Raw genomic sequence first — 18,327 nt, 5'->3', positions numbered from 1 at the left:
TGAAGGGCAATGGATGTATTTAAAAATTCAACCTTATAGGCAGACAACATTACCAGGCTTTCAGTTCTCCAAGTTAACAGCTAAATATTATGGACCCTATCATATGTTGCAAAAAGTAGGCGAGGTGGCTTATAAACTTTCCTTACCTACTCAGTTGCTCCTCCATCCCACATTCCATGTATCCCAACTCAAATTTTGTCACAAACTTCCTGAGAAAATCAATCATCCTCCAGTAGTTGACATTAGAAGCCTATATTGTCCTCAACCTCTGAAGATACTAAACAGGCGTATGATTCAAAGAGGAAATAAGGCAGTTGCACAGGTGTTAAATCAATGGGATCAAGTACCTAGCGAACAGGCAATTTGGGAAGACTACTATACTCTCAAGACTAGGTTTCCATTATTCATTCCTTGAGGACAAGGAATTTTTCAATAGAGGAGATCTGATACGAGAAATGAAGATTAGTGCTTAAAGGAATGGTACAATGGGCTTAAATAGAAGAACTTCCAGGTTGTTAAGTTGGTTAATAATGGGTTGGAGTCTAGTTTGGGTTATTTCAGTTAGGCCCAATAGTATTTAAATGACGCTTTTTGCTATTTACACATTGCACACTTTAATTTAGCTAAGTTAGCAGTTATAGTCCTTTTTACATGTTTGTTAGAGTTGTCAGACCAGGGAATCAAAGAAGGACATGTGTCCAGTTTATTCCCCATATATTGTACTGCATTCCTCTTTTGCAAGGCATCGAATGGAATCTTATTATTTTTCCCTAGATTAACTTTTTCTCTTAGCTTAGCCGTGCTAGTTTTCTTCTCCAATTTTCTGCATTTTCACTTCTACTATCAGAAATCTTCTATTCGATGATATACTTACTAAGTATGTATTATTTAGGTCATCATGTTATACTTGCTGCACGTTTTGTACATAGACACTCTTGTGGTAGAAGTGCTCGTAAACGGCTTTAGAGCTTGGTTTGAGGATATTCAGGGTGACTTGCTTGATATTTCGTAGTGACGAGAACTCTTTAATATACTTTATTACTGTTCTATTTCTATTCAGACAGTGCATATATTTTGAAATTTATATATTAGTATTTAGTTTAGATGCTCTTGACTCAATCGTCACTTCTTGAAGATTATCTTATATTTTTCACACCATTGATTTATGATTTCTGTTTTATGACTCAGAATTGTTTCAAATACTTAAATTCACGTCCCTTAAATAATAGGATACGTTGATGCTTGAAACTGATCGGCCGCCTACCAGGTTGGAGCTTAGGTGATATATTTAGATAAATTGGATCATGACAGTATCCATATTTATCGAATTGGACCTATGATTGGAATTATTGGGTTGGGGTAGGTATGTGCTTCATTTTTTTTTATTTCAGATTCTACGAGTGAGGATTTACATCATTTGGAAGACAAGTATTATTCCTAATTGAGCATAGTTCGATAGAATTGAACATTTTTTTGGCTCTAATATTCGTGTTCACACTGATTCAATTTGTCGTTTAATATTTTATTTCCATGAATTTTGAGTTTCGATTAGAAAATATAAAATAAGACATGGTTATTTTCTTTCTTGGCAGAAAAAAGTTTGTATGAATAAGTGTTTGTATGAATAAGTGTGTGAAGCTAAGTTTAGTTTTCCGGGTGACACAATCTTTTGTGTGGTATTGCAAAAATTATTTTGCTTATCAATAGAAAATTATACAGTTTTCCAGTGCTTGAGTTTTTCTTCTTTGAGAAAAGAAAAATATTGAGAAATAGTGTAGAATTCTTAACCATATTATGATTTTGTTTCTTAAGCCAAGTTTTGTACATTCTTGAAACTTAAGACTTAAAGTAGCAGATAATCTTGCATCAACCAACAATTTGTCTCGTATAGGAGGAAAATAAATTACTAACTAGCGTATTTATAATATGTACTATTTAGGCCAACCTACATATTACAATTGATAACAACAATTTTATTTTCTATTGAATTTATTGAAAGATTATCCATATACCTAAGGAAATCAAATTGCTATACATATATAACTTATTGAAGGACTATAATTAAATAAGATACAACTATGATAATTTGAAAAGAATTCATTTTTTTTGTTGGTGTTTTAATAAGCTAAATTGTTATTAATTATAATGAAATTTGATACAATAATCGCTGGTCCCTAGAAAAAAACTTGAAATAGAAAAAAATATCACTTAAATTATTTATTACGCAATTTAATTGTTGGGTAAAAATATTTCAATTTTCTATTTTTTTTCTTACGTTTTGTTTCATTATTATGTTTTATAAATTTTATTTGTCCTTGCAAGTGTTCACATTTTTTCTATTGGAATGTTAACATGCATACTGAAATACTCTCTAAATACCCATGTAGATGACTAAAATACTAATGTATTGTGTACGATTTACAATTAGAACCATCTGAGGATGGCATTGCCCTTATCTCAACGGGACAATACTGGGTGAATTTTCGTTTGTCTAGAACTTGATGGATTGAGTTATTTAATACATATATACTAGTAAAAGTGTTTAAGTAGCCAATATATTAGTTGGGGTTGGAATAAACTAACCATGATAACATAGTTATCAACACAAAAGAGAACCGTTTTATATCCACAATGTTGATAAAGAATATTGTTAGATGATGTCCAATATAAAGCGGCGGTGAAATATGAATAGCGGAAAAGGAAAAAAAATCTCCATATATCAAAAAAGAAGAACGTTAATTACATTTAAATTTATTTGCAGGGTTGTCACTCTTAGCATCAACTGTATAATTTATTTTTATAAACTTACCATATTATAGAATGTGTGGTATCCAAAAGTGAAGGCGAGTGGTGCCTATAAATTCTTTGCAAAATTAATAGTATTGACGTGCATAGTTCAGTGTCGTACCCCTCATGCAGAATAAGCTAGACAGGTAAACTCGATTTCTCTTTGATTTTTTTTTTTTTTTTATTTTTTATTTTTTTATGTTTTGATTTCAAATATTTATGTGTTTGACAGAGATTTTATTCTTGTTTTTAAGAATGTCAAGTTCTCACCCTATGTTGCTCCGACGCCCTTTATGTAACCAAATCATTTCCCCATATCAAGAATTCATGAATCATGTTCAATCACATCCAATAGAGCTACAACAACAGTTGTATAAACTTGCACTACCAGCACAACCCCAAAGCTCGATGAGAAACCAGAGAAGGTTGCCCCGAGCACTTCCCCATCCAAGAGGTAACGGTGGTGGCTAACGCATGCAGGCAAATCATGAGGAACGTTTTCAGCTATCAACACAATGTAACAACGTTCAGGTTCCAAATTCAACTAATATAAACCTGAATGAAATTCATTTTGAGGTCACAACACCTTTCATAGATCAACTGGATGTACCTATTCAGCAGGCACTTAACGTTGATAATGAAAATGACGAGTTGGACCTAACCTTAAGGCTTTGAGACCAAGGTATCCATGTCTGGAGGTTGGAGATTTTTTTTTTTGTTTTTTATTATTTTTTTCTTGTTCTAGTTTTCTCCTATATTAGCCCAAGCGGCAGTTGGTTGAATGAATTTTTAGATATCCTTATTTTATTTTTTCAGTTTTACTTTCTTTTTAGAGTCTTATTCACCTTTGAGATTTTAATTTAAACTTTCTTACAATAATTTTTTTTTTTTTTCATCATAAACTCATACGACAATACATGAATAAACTAAAAATTAGTTTGAACTGTATTGATTTTTTATCACTCAATTCTTTCACACAGTTAGATATCTTCTTCCTAAAATGAATAAATTATGATTTCATCTGGTGCAAGTCAGAGCATCGAAATTCCTAATAGAGGCGTATCTAGGACATATTAAGCGGATTCTGTTGAAACCATTATTTTCCACTTAAATTGTGTGTATACATTAAAAATACTTAATAATCTTAAAACTTGTTTTTATACATGAAAATATAAAAATATAACCGACTCAATCAACCGAAATATCAAATTAGACATTAGGGGTGTGTTCGGTATGGAGGAAAATGTTTTACTGTAAAATGTGTTTTTGAAAAATAAGTGAATTTCTAATTAATTTCTCATGTTCGATTGGATAGTGAAAAATAAGTGAATTTCTTACTTATTTTCTCATGTTCGGTTGGTTGATAGAAAACATTTGTCGGAAAATATCCACCCAAGCCCCATCGACCCCACCCCCCCAACCAACCCCCACCCCTACCCCGCACCACAACCCACCTCAACCCCACCCCACCCAACCGCTCCATCCAACACAAACAACCCCCCCCCTCTCCAAATTTTCTATTTCATATATTTTATTTTACTTTTACAAAAGTTTTATAAAAATGGGAAATTTTTTCTTACCCAACCCACACCAAATTTAACCGTGCAAACTTTCCATTTTTTTAAATTTTTTATAAAGGTAAAATTAAATATGAAGTAGAAAATTCGGGAGGAGGGAGGGGTGGGTGTATAAAATAAAAAAAACAAAACTTTTCAATTTTTTTTTTAAATGTTAATTTTCTTGGAAGGGGTTTTGGGTGGGGGTGGGGGGGGGGAGAGAGAGGGATGGGGATTAGTAGAAAACCAAAAAAAAAAAAAAAAAAAAACTTTTCAATTTTTTTTTTTTAAATTATCTTTTTGGATTGGGTGCTGTAAAAAATAAAAAATAAAAATTTAAAACTTTTTCTTAAGATTTTTTTTTTTGTTGGAAGGGGTGGGATGGTGGTCCCCCAGGTGTAGAAAACCCAAAAAAAAAAAAAAAACCTTTAAATTTTTTTTTTTTGAGGCACCAAGGGTGGGGGGGGGGGGAGTGTGGTGCGTGGTTGTGGGAGTGGTTGGGTTTGGTGGTGGTAGGGTGGTTGATGAAATGCCACTTGTGGACTTGTTTTTCCTACTTTGATTAAGGAAGTCATTTTCCCTATTTTTAACGAACTTGTTTCCTAAAGAAAATGTTTTCCAAAAATTTTGACCAAACGAACATGAGAAAATTGAAAAACATTTTCATGTTTCCTCCTACAGAACACACCCTATGTGAGTCATTGGATAATATAAATTTAAATTTATTAGAGTGAAACGATTCCAAGCAACCTAATCTCGTATCCAATTTCAAATCTATTATCCTCATAATCACTTCATTCTATTCATTTGATCGATCGGACTGCATGGCCTCAACAAATTAAATTATATATGAGTAAATCATTTTCGCAAAATTTTGAATATCTCTAGTTTTTTCATTATGACCGATTTTCAAACTTAAATTTGTAGATTCGGGAAATCCATATATAATCAAATATAATGTAGCATTAAATTAAAATTATTTTTTAATGGTATAAAATATTTAATTTGGTCCGCAACATAAGGTTTGACCGTTGAAAAGTAAAAGAGAACAATCAAAATCTGAAATCCTCTGTTCAAAGTCTCACATCGGTTTACTTGCGATTAACTTAATATGGTGAAATACTTATTGTCATATGAAACATATCACATTTTGGCGTGCAATTGGCTCATGATCATCTTAGATTAATTTAACATTTTAAAAGATAAAGTTGTACTCCATGACTCACTAAGACTGAGAACGTAAATGTAATGACCCAAACTCCCATTTTGAGCTTTTGTACTCTATTTCATGTTTTGATGCTTGAGATAGCTTGGAATTACCTTTTGGATATAGCGGGATGGTTCGATTTGAGATCCAAAGGGTTCCAAAAGGTTTTGAAACACGATCTTGTCTTAGAAGGCTTAAGGGCTAAATTAAGAACCCGGTCTCTCTTTTTGAGCGTTCATGCTTTAAATCTTGATTTCCGACTTTGTATAAGTCAATAACACAATTTGAAATTAGTTGTCAGGGTTTGGATTGGGACCCGAGGGGGCTCGAGGGTGATTCGGCACTATTAGAACTCATTTCATGTTGTAGATTTTTATGGTGAAGAAATGTGCTTAGCTACCGCAAAGGGTAGATCCGCGAACGCGAAAGAGGAAATGGCCTAATCAACGCAACCATGTATGGGAACTTCGCTACCTGAAGGTTGGTCAACAGTTGGGCCCAATCAAACCTCTTGGGTGATCATGAAGAGGCTGACCACGACCGTGAATGCAAAAAAAAAGGCCTGAAACAATATATAAATATGGTCCCGATTTCAGCAACTATTTTATGAATTTTGGACAAGGAGCTGTTGGTTATGGATTTGAAAAAGGTGAAACTTCGACCCCAAAATTCAATGTATTGATTCCTTACATCGATCTACATTAATTTTACATTATTTTTAATAGATGTTATCTGTGGAATCAATTGAAGATTTTAGACCTAAACCAAGAATGGGAATGTCATTGATTTGACTTAGAAATTAATATCAAAATTATATTTTTATCACTGTAACCATAGCTTATAGGTAAATCGTTCATGCATTCAATTTGGATTTTGGACCATTGACTAGATGGTCGGATTTGAGTTGACCAAGAGTTTACTTTGACTCTGACTCTGAGGTATTCTAAAATTTTGGGAATAGTTTCCCCAGACTAATTTGAGCCCGTTATTGATGAATTGAATAGATTAAAGCCGTTAGATCCGAATGAAACTAGGATCACGATTTGTTGATTAAGTTCTTATAATGAAAAAAAAGCTATCCACCGAAGATACCACGTGGGAGGATTCGCAGCTTGTACTAGATCAGCATGTGGTTAGAAGCTTGCTGCATAGGAATAAGATAAAGCAGTTATTTGTTTCTAGTTTATTAGAAGTCGTGTAAGAGGAATTAGAGTCTTTGTTGAGTCCTACTTGTATTTAAACAAAGGGTTGCTATTAATTAAACGACAAGCTTATTCCCAAATTCAATTGTGGTTTCATCTCACCCTAAGCAGAATAATCAATATATCACAAACCTCGCCCTAATGTACATGATTGATGCAGAAACATTAATAGTTTAATTTCTTTTAATTAACAATTTGTATTTTCTTGTTTATTCTCTCAAAGCAAAAGTCAGAGACACAAATTCTATCTTCTTTTGAGGAGAATCAACGGAAAGAATCGAAAATATCTTTAGTTGTGGTATTTGTCGATTATTAACAGAGAATGACAAAGTAAAATTAGGAATAACTCGCTAGTTATTGGTATTATGAACTCAAATAAAAGACAAAAAAATTCGATTTAGAAAGTTTGTTCAAAAGAAAAAAAGACGTGGGTGGTACTATAACTGGGGTGTAGTTGAAAAAGGCTCTAACTGTATTGGTCAAAATACGGGTTTGATAGTTGGGCCTATTAGGAGATGACACGTGGCAGTTAAATCTAACCAGATCCAGCTCAGCAGAGACAACAATAAATTACAGGTACAAGGTCACACTCGAATTAATACTTCGATTCATTCTAGAGCTGCATGTAGCAATAAAAGTTTGCCTCACTTCGGAGTAATATGTTCGGTAGGTCACCCGCGATCGGTCAAGATAAGATACTCCATAATCGATTTAGAAAAACTTGTGATTCTCCTCAGCAGTTACACATTCACGCATGAAACGACTTCAACGTGTTGATCATGATCATTACGAGGGGCTAATTACACGCAGGGCGTTACTTAGGGTTACACTAAAAATGTCCCCTTCCCTTCACTTGTAAAGCATCTGATTTTCATCACAATTGCATCAGCTCATAGTTGTAACAAAGCTATTGAGCCCTTACTTTACCGGTGATGCTATCTGACAATTCCGCCAGAGATAGCTCAATAAGCTCTACTTGACTCTTTTTACTTACTGTCTCATAATTTATTGTTCTTATTCTTTACTTCCATTATCTGTACAAGCAATTCATTTGGCATCATGAAACTAATATTTGATCTTTATAATTTACGTGCCCCTAAGTTACAAATTTAAGGTCAAACACTTACAATTTTCATTCAAGCGAACAAAAAGGAGAAAATATAACACCTAATCTATATTTGTACGACTTTTAAAAATGTAGACAAAAATCAAACACACGACTCTTACTAAGGAATACCCGGTTAAAAAGTTTGTTGTCCGTGGACACTTGAGATAAAGCTGCAAGACATTTGTTCCTGAAATTTTTTATACTAGTTGCTATAAGGAAAACAGTGCATTATGTGATTCCACAACTTGTAAGTTCAAAACGACCTTCCTCATGCATAATTTTTTACTTCGACAATCCTTTAAAAGGGCATTAAAAATCCAGTTAGTCAGGCATTAAAAATCCAGTTGGTCACAATCTACCTAATAGGTGGAATCAATTTTAGGCACATTAAAGTCAAACAGTTTAATTTCTTTTAATTAACAATTTGTATTTTCTTGACATTCTCTCAAAGAAAGTCAGACACACAAACTATCTTCTTTTGAAAATAATGGAACGATGAAAATTTGTGTGGGTAATCGATTATTAACAGTGAATTTGTTTCCAAATTAGGAAAACTCATTCATTTTTTGAACTCGAATAAATAGGTTCAAAAAAAAAATTGAAACGAAAGTTTGTTCAACAATCTGAAAAAAAAGTTTCTCCCAAGCACTTGTAAGCAGGGGCGGATCCATTAAGGGTCGTGGGAGTGCCACGCCACCCGCAAGCTTCGCTTGAAACCCTATGTATATATATGTATATATACAGAAACTATATGCAAATATTTAAAGTGGCACCCTCACTACAAAATGACTCGGTACAAGGTGCCACAAGGGCTGATTCATTCTTAGCATGTAGGATTGAATCCCAAGTTACCTCACTTTATTTTTATTTTTACCTTCTTTGATCAATAAGCGATCGACAATGTAATCGATTGAGTACAAAACAATTCCCAATTTCCCATTACCTTTATATTCTCTTTTCTTATTTCTATAATTGTTGTTGACTTAATTTAATTTTTTAATCTTTGACTTTTTTATTTCTTAAAGTTGAAAACATAAGTTTCCCTCTCTTCCTTCTCATCAAAAAGAAAAAAGAAAAAAAAAGGCCTCTCTCTCTTCTCAATTCTCATCAAAGAAAAAAAAAACCCTTTCTTCTCAATTCTCATCAAATAAACAAACCCTTTTCATGAAGTCTACTTGAGATTTGAGTTACCAACTCTCATACTTTCATATTTCATATGCGAAGTGGTAATCCCAAGTTCTCTTGCAAGGAATTCATTTGGCAAAAGCATTGGTTGAGGCAAATCGTGTGGATACTTTTCACTTGTTGATTTACTTGTGAAATTAACTAAGGTCAATCTTTTCATTCAACCGAAGAAAAAGGAGAGAGCATTCTCATCCATGAAGCGGATCCAAAATGAAATGCGGAACAAAAATCAAATCACATATTTGAATGATTGTTTAGTTTGTTACATAGAGCGTGATGTATTTACAAATGTAATAATGATGTCATCATTGATCATTTCGTTCCTGAAACCTTGTCGAGGACAATTGTAAATGAATGATGGATATTTATGATATTAGTAATATTATTGGAAGTTTTATGTTTTTTCTTCGTATATTGCTATAAATAAATGTTTTATCGGAAAAGACGAATAACCAATCAAAGCTAATAGACGGAATCAATTTTAGCCCAAATTGATTGAATGACAAGCATATTATTTAACAATCTGATTACTCAAAGTTTCTCCAAAGCACTTGTAAGCACACTCCACATAACTCCATTTGCAATGCTATCAATCAAAACAACTCCACTTGCAATGCTCATAAGCTGGCGAAATATATCACAATTCACATACACTTGTTTTGAGGGTATAATGAAGTTCAAGGTTGGTCAATATAATTGCAATATAAGATAGAAATTATGTACAAAACATTTTAGTCCAATACTGAAAGCTTCAGAGTCACTGAAGCCAATCCAATGCTGAATATCAGATTTCTATCAAACAAGTCAAAGCCTATAAGAGAAAGAGGAATATACTGCGACTCGGATGGAAAAACCAGAGACACTGGAAGTATAGTAATTGACCATTCTAAAATAATACTGCAAAACTTGTCTATATAAGCTTCTTGCATCTGTACTAAAAGCAATTTGAGATTGCTTGTATCGACGAAGGCAGGAAGTCGAGACTCGAGAGGATGTACAATTGTAATAGATCTTTGATTGTCAAGGGATAATGATGAATGGTGAAGCAGAAGGTTACTCGAGGTTCATCTGATTCACTTCCTCCACGCTGAGCATCTTGAATTATTGAATAGCTGCTTCCATCTTGACCCAAGATCTTAAACCTACTTAGCAGTAAGAACAAAAATAACTCAGTAGGCGTTTGCGCAATATTTGGTTGAAGCTGGAAAAAAAATCTACTTCCAGTCGAATCTTAGGAGTATTTGGATGCTGAGGTTGTGTTTTAACATGAATTTCACTTGGGAAAAAGTTCAAAAGTTCAGTGAGTGAATCATTACTTCATTTAAATTACTCCTCAAACAAGTTTTTCACTATTTGCAAATATTGATGGTTAAACCATTATTTGCAGATAGTGAAATGAAATATTTTGCATGTCCAAACAGCTTGATACATGATTAGACACCAAACTGAAAGGCGAAAGAAACACTACAATACCTCTCAAGGATGAATATCCCTTCCTTGTACTTTTGGCTTTTCTCCTGTGCAGCTTCCTGAAATTATTCAATCGCTATTGGTGTGACATAGTGATTAGGAGACTCACATATTTCCCCCCCACAATAGAGCCACATCCCACACAGAATATGTCAACAACAGTGTGCATTCCAGTCAGCATCATCCGCTCTTCTTTCTCTACAAGAGTAACATTCATACTGCAATGCCATTAAAAGAGCTGAACATAACATACATTCTTGCAAGCGGAAAGCATGAATTACATGATTCAATTGCTAGGCACGTTTTCTACAATTCCGCAAAATAGAATTCAAGAAATGAGTTTGGTTTTCTATTTGAGACAGGATAAGACATTCTAGTACTTCAAACACTTAGAGCCCCAGCGGAAAGAAGGAATAAGCCAACCTTCAAGGGGCCCCCGCTGCATTAGCATTAATAGAGTTAAGAAAATTCATCTGAAATAGCAGGTTATATTAAACTCTATCAAAGAGGTAAGCCTACCCATGCCTGCATTGAAATGTCTGGAGAAAAAGGGGTGAAAGGCCGAGTTAGGATACATATGCCTGAGGCCGTATACAGCTAATCCACGCCAGAAAAGAATAGCAGTATAATCCAGCCAGTTGGAAGACAATATAAACCAGAATCCAACAGTAGTACCACTCAGAACTATTATACGTACAAATTATCTTAATGTTGGGTAAAGATTAATAAAGCTCATTGAATGCCAAGGTGATCTTCAGGCAACATAGCCACTAGAAATTGACCAACTTCCACAACCTTTGCAGGCACATACCTCATGTAGACCTAGCTGTCTAAGTGAAATAGAATTGAAAAGGTTAAACTAAGGACAAAAAGTTTGCTAGGTAAACTCATCTGAAACGACAACAACAAAAAACAATTAGCCAGCCGTGGCTCACAGCAGAAAGAGCCAACTCCACTAAGGTTGAGTGGTAATGCTTTTATATAAAATAGCAGATTGCCTACGTATAATACAGAGAAAAAAGAAAAAGAGGTTGCTATGTCTAATGAAGCAATTTCAGTCTCACTGGACATATATACTGAAAGCAAGGTCATTTCATCCATTAGGTACAGTGTATTCACATCTAAGAACAGATTTCCAGATTGCTTCTTTATTTAGTTTTTACATCTTGTACACATCAGTCAGAAATTTGCATGTGTCTGTCTACTGTGGTACGTATGATGAAGTTCCACGAATAGCACGAATGAATCTTAAGAGTTGGACATACTACAGCAAGCACCAAACATCCAATTCAGACCAAAATTTTCTTTTAAAGGATACGTAACAAGGAAAGAATCATATAGAAGTACTGTAAAAAACATTCAAAAATCATATAGAAGTACTGTAAAAAACATTCTCTAACAATTAGTAACATACTGAAAGTCCAGATCACAACCCTCATGGTGCAAATTATGGCATCTTAAGATGCAAAAATTCATGATTCTAGACAGAAACACAGAAATATTAGTCATTTATAGAAAGCAACAATCTGCAGCAAACTTATGCTGGACAGCCTAGACTAGCGGATAATGAATCTTCTGCGGGCCGCATTAAGCTGAACTCCATTTCGGACCTTATCAAGTCTGACATATCCCAACAGACCAACTAATTAAGCTATGAGACAGAATTTAACCATTCAAAGCTCTATCTCCAAACTCCACAGGAAAAACATTAGATAAGACACTGTGAAGTTGAGAAGATATTCAAGTCAATTCCGGAAAGAAATAAAAGAAAAAAAAAATCTTTGTTGGTTTTCGAGTGTGATTGGAATTTAGATCATTTTTAGGAAAAGATTAGACCTAGTAGTATAAATACATGCTAGCTAGGATTTATTAAGTATAGAACGTAGAACCTAAGAGTATTCCATCTTGTAACTTACTCTCCCTTAATATTAATAAAAGTGTCGGCCGTTCTCCGTGGACTAGGATCACATCGATCCAAACCACATTAATTACTGTGTTTTTATGGTTTCCGCGCTAACAATTGGTATCAGAGCCTACAGGTCGTGAGATTTAGGAGACGAGGAGACTATGGCATCTATGAAGTTTGAGGTAGCGAATTTTGATGGGCGAAGTAATAACTTCAATATCTAGAAGATCAAGATCATGGCGTTGTTACATAGAGAAGGATCAATCTATGCTTTGGACGACTCGTATCCTGAAAATACGAAAGAGACCGAGAAGCAGAAGATTGAGATGGATGCGTTTAGCGTAATTCAATTATCATTATCAGACTGCATGTTATGTGAAATCAGTAACGAGAAAACAGCTGCGAGTTTGTGGAAGAAACTTGAAGATGTCTAACAGAAGAAATCAGTAACAACTAGAATGTTGTTAAGGCAGCGTTTACACACCTTCAAGATGAAGATAGGTACAACTTTACAGGATCATCTTGATGCTTTTAATAAATTGGCTATGGATCTTACTCATGCTGATATTAAAGTGGGAGATGAAGAACTATCGTGCACTCTACTATTTTCATTATCACTGGCGTACAAAGACATAGTTAAGTCAATGATGTACAGTAAGGAGGTAGTCACGTTACAGATGGTAGGACCTGCATTGAATTCAGATGAATTAAGAAACCATATCAACAATGGTGATAAAGAGGACCAGGGTAAGGATTTGACGATTAGAGTTCGCTCGAGCCAAAGAGGGAGAGGCAAATCAGTAGCTAGGTCAAAGTCTAGGAAAAGGATGAGTAAGAAGGATGTTGAATATTGGGGTTGTCATCAAAAGGGTGACTTTGAGAGGGATTGCCCGAATAAGAAGATTGATAAAACAACAGCCAGTGCATCTACGGTTCAGGTAGCTCAGACATCTGGAGAAGATTATGTGCTAACGCTGCTTGACATGACATTTAGATACACAAGTGGATTTTAGATTCACTTTGTACCTTTCACATGTGCTTCAGAAAGGGTTGGTTTACTAGCTACGAGCAGACGAGTGGGATTGTACTTATGGGTAATGATGTAGTATGTGAAATAGCAGGCATTGGTTCAGCCCGTGTACGGTGTCATGACGGCATCATAAGAACATTGTGTAATGTTCGACATGTTGTTGATATGAAAAAGAATTTGATCTCTCTTGGTACTCTTGATAAGCTCGAATATAAGCATGCAGGTGAAGGTGGAATTTGCAAGGTGACTAAGGGTTCTCTGGTCATATTAAAGCTCAAACTGGAGGGTGGTCTTTATGTACTTATGGCAACACCATTCTAGGTACTACGGATGCTGCAACCTCACAGTTATCATATGATGACAAGGCTAAGATGTGGCATATGAGATTAGGTCACATGAGCGAGAGGGGGTTGACAATTTTGAGCAACCGAAACCTTTTGAAAGGTAAGAAGATTAGTACACTTGATTTTGTGAGCATTGTGTCCTTGGAAAGCAGAAACGGGTCAGCTTTACCACGGGAAAGCACAAAACCGAAGGGGTACTTGACTACATTCATTCAGATTTATGGGGTCCATCTCAGGTTCCATCCAAGGGTGGAAAGAGGTATCTTCTTACTTTCATTGATGATTTTTCACGCAAGGTTTGGGTATACTTCTTAAAGGCTAAAAGTGATGTCTTTGAGAATTTCAAAAACTGGAAGACATTAATTGAAAATCAGTGTGGTAGAAAGATTAAGTGTCTTCGAACAGATAATTGCTTGGAGTTTTGCAATGAAGAGTTTGACAATTTCTGCAAGATTCATGGTGCCTTGAGACATAGATCTGTTAGGCATACACCACAACAGAATGGAGTAGCTAAAAGGATGAATCGCACTCTTCTAGATAAAGCACGATGTATGCTCTCTAATGCCAAGGTGCCCAAGGAGTTCTGGGCGGAAGCACTAAATACTGCTTGTTATATTGTTAATCGTTCTTCAACGTCGGCGATTGACTTCAAAACTCCAAATGAGGTATGGTCAGGTAAGCCGTCTGATTACTCGTACTTAAGAATCTTTGGATGTCCCGCATATTATCATGTAAGTGATGGAAAACTAGAACCTAGAACTCGAAAAGGTTTATTTATAGGATATGAAGGGGTAAAAGGATATAGAATATGGAGTTTAGATCCTCTTAAGTTTGTAATTAGTACAGATGTTATTTTTGATGAGGCCTCTATGCATGATCCTGAAAAGACTTTTATTGAGTTTGCAGGACAGAAAGTTCTTACCACAGAAACGGTGGTGGAAAAAGTGAAACTCACCAAGCAGGAGGATCAAGTGACTCAGGTGGAGTCAGATAATGAAAAAGCTCACATAGTAGTACCTGAAGGTGAACCATACAGTATAGCTACTGGAAGGGACAAACGAACTCCGAAGCCTAATCCAAAATATTATCCTCAGCCTTCGCAAGCTAATCTTGTGGCCTATGCATTAGCTACTACCGAGGAGGAAATAAAGGATTTGAAACCCTCAAGCTATATAGAAGCTACTATGTGTGGCGAAACTGATCATTGGAGTTTAGCCATAAGCGAGGAGATAGAGTCTCTGTACAAAAACCAGACACAAGATTTGGTGAGTCTACCAAAGGGGAAGAGAACTGTTGGTTTTAAATGGGTCTTCAGAAAAAAGAATGGCATTCCGAGTGTAGAAAATGCTAGATACAAAGTGAGATTGGTTGCTAAGGGTTTTTGTCAGAAGGAGGGAATCGACTACAGTGAGATTTTCTCACTAGTCGTGAAGCATAGCTCAATTCGTTTGTTACTAGCTTTGGTTGCCCATTATGACTTGAAGCTTCATCAGCTTGATGTCAAGACTGCATTCTTACATGGTGAACTTGAAGAGGTGATCTTCATGAATCAGCCCGAGGGTTTCCTTATTGAAGGAAAAGAAGACCAAGTTTGTCAATTGAAGAAATCTTTGTATGGTTTGAAACAGTCCCCACGACAGTGGTACAAGAGATTTGATGCGTTCATGATTACTAATGGTTTCTCGAGAAGTGCATTTGATAGCTGCATGTATCACATGACGGTGTCTGGTAATTCAAATATTTATTTACTTTTATATGTTGATGATATGCTTATTGCTGCTAATAGTATGACATAGATAAATGATTTGAAGAAACTGCTAAGTAAGGAGTTTGACATGAAAGATTTAGGTGAAGCTAAGAAAATCCTTGGAATGGAGATTCACGGGAAGAATAGGTGAGGTACATCTCTCACGGAAAAAAGTATATTGAGAAGGTACTTCAGAGGTTTGGTATGGATAAATGTAAACCCATTACTTTACCGTTAGCACAACATTTCAGACTTTTTTATGGCACTCCAATCAAAGGAAGAGGTGGAGTATATGTCAAAAGTTCCTTATTCTAGTGCAGTTGATAGCATTATGTATGTTATGGTTTGCACTCGGCTTGATATTGCTCAATCAGTGAGTGTGGTAAGTCGATTCATGTCTAATCCGGGTAAGCCACATTGGGAAGCAATTAAGTGGATATTGAGATATCTTAAAGGTTTTTTTAATGTTGGTTTAACTTTTTGTAGGATGAGAAATGAACGCTCCTCGGCCCTTGGTTATGTGGATTCTGATTTTGTAGGTAGTCTTGATAGAAGGAGATCAACAACGGGCTATATCTTTACTCTTGCAAGTAGTGCCATAAGTTGGAAGGCAACTCTTTAATCTATAGTTACTTTGTCCACAACAGAAGCTGAATATATGGCAGTAGCAGAAGCAGTAAAAGAGGCTATATGGTTGAAAGGTTTGATGTCAGAATTAAGTAGGGTTCAACATGAACCAACTCTAAAATGTGATAGCCAGAGTGCTATTCACTTGATAAAAAATCAGAGATTTCGTGATCACTCCAAACACATTGATATCAGGTTCCATTTTATTCGTGATATTGTTGAACAAGGCACGGTTAAGGTCTTGAAGGTTGACACAAAGGACAACGCAGCGGATATGTTGACCAAGGTGGTTCCTCTTGTCAAGTTCAGTCATTGTATGAATTTGGCAGGAGTTCGCATCAACTGATGCGTCAGGATGGAGAACGGCAGGGCAAGGTAGAGCTACTAGTATGTACAAGGTTTCGGTTAGTGTCTCTTGTTTCCTACACGGAGTTAGCTCACGTAGGCTTAGAGACATTGGACTAAATGACGTTCATATGGAAGCTCGAAATTTATCTCAAGGTGGAGATTGTGAAGTTGAGAAGATATTCAAGCCAATTCCTACTCAAAAGCGAAAAGAAATAAAATAAAACTTTTTTCTTTGTTGGTTTTCGAGTTTGATTGGGATTTAGATCCTTTCTAGGAAAGGATTAGACCTAGTAGTATAAATACATGCTAGCTAGGATTTATTAAGTACAAAATATAGTACCTAAGAGTATTCCATCTTGTAACTTACTTTCTCCTTTGATATTAATAAAAGTGTTGACCGTTCTCCGTGGACTAGGATCACATCGATCCGAACCACGTTAATTACTGTGTTTTTATGGTTTCTGCGCTAACAGACCCTTGTGATGACAGTCCATTAATTTGACACCACAAAGCGCGCTTCATGCAGGCCACCCAACTTCCTCTTACATAGCTTTCATCATCCTTGATGCTTGTTCTACATAAAGGAATAAACTGAATATTATTCATTTCCATCTATCATTTACAGTGAAAGAAAGGAATACATCAAATAGAACGCTGTTTACCCCGAATTTAGGTAACCAATTGAATTTGTAAATGAGGTATAGGATATGTAGATGAACTTTAATCTATTTTGGGTTTATAGGAAATAATTATAGATTTACGTGTTATAGCATATGTATGTGAACATATGCGTTAGTGATTCGAATCAAGATACAAATGTTTATGATTAAGCCAACTATATTGGAAGAATAAGCATAAAATGCCACTGATCCGGACCAAAGGAGAGAGAACTTTAATATATATAATTTCTATTACAATGTCCTTGATCTTGGAAAAGCTAACGCTAAAAAGTAGGAAATGCCTCCTATTTATAGTTTTGCCTTATGGGCACACATGCAACATAAAGCCTTTTTCGGAATAAAGTAAACCCTAAAAGGATAAGGTTGGGCCGTACGGTCTGACACCGGTACGGTCGTCGGTACAATGTAACAAAACGATGTTGACGCATGGCGATTTGATAACTGATTAACCGGACTAACGATCACGATCAACTCGGTCATGCTAAAATCGGACCAACGGCCACGATCAACTCGGTCTGTCGCGAAACGGTCGGGCGTGATGCGAGTTTGGTCCGGTGATACGGACCAAACAAATCCTTCCTTTTCTTAGGTCAATCGCAGGTGGTGCAATATCACCGATTCGAAGGAAGACTCGGTGATCATGCCTGTCTCTTCTTATCTCCGGTCCCCGGTCTCACCACCAATCTTGCTTATATCCGATTTTTTTTACGTATATAGATAGTCCCATACTTCCGGACCGTGATTTTACCGGAATAACGGGAAGTGGATGAATCAACAAACCGGTGGTGCCATAAGCCCGTTCTTATCTTTAAATTTTGGCGGGAACAGTTGTGTCACGTCCCTCAGCCGTCAGCCACGTGTCTCACCCCGAGTGGTCGACTTTGGCAACTGCCATAACGCACGTCTCTTCAACTCACGTCTCATGAATTGTGGGACATGTGGCACCCCCCGGTTGGCTGAATTGTAACCGTTTCGGTCCCCATGCCTATATAAGGCTTTTAACCCTCTCATTTTACCACTTTCACTTCTACTTCTTACTTATCCACCTACGATCGTCTTATCCTTCTATTTTCTTACTTATTTTGATTGCCAAAAGCAGAGGACCAACTTTGTCAAGCTTCTCCATTGTT

The 18,327-nt window shown here is 35.8% G+C and overlaps 1 protein-coding gene across 1 annotated transcript in view; it reads right to left on the bottom strand.

Annotated features, from left to right (window-relative positions):
* Window positions 1-9,943: 9,943 nt before the first annotated feature.
* The window catches only part of LOC132056993 (protein yippee-like), a 26,864-nt gene continuing 18,480 nt past the window's right edge, over window positions 9,944-18,327 (bottom strand). Inside the window, exon 6 of the mRNA XM_059449414.1 lies at window positions 9,944-10,187. Within this exon, the coding sequence (XP_059305397.1) occupies window positions 9,980-10,187 (208 nt within the window). The 3' untranslated portion in view covers window positions 9,944-9,979. The remainder of the gene's footprint in view (window positions 10,188-18,327) is intronic.

This window comes from Lycium ferocissimum, chromosome 5 (assembly GCF_029784015.1).
Source record: "Lycium ferocissimum isolate CSIRO_LF1 chromosome 5, AGI_CSIRO_Lferr_CH_V1, whole genome shotgun sequence".
Taxonomy (NCBI): domain Eukaryota; kingdom Viridiplantae; phylum Streptophyta; class Magnoliopsida; order Solanales; family Solanaceae; genus Lycium; species Lycium ferocissimum.
This window is presented reverse-complemented; position numbering and strand designations above follow the sequence as displayed.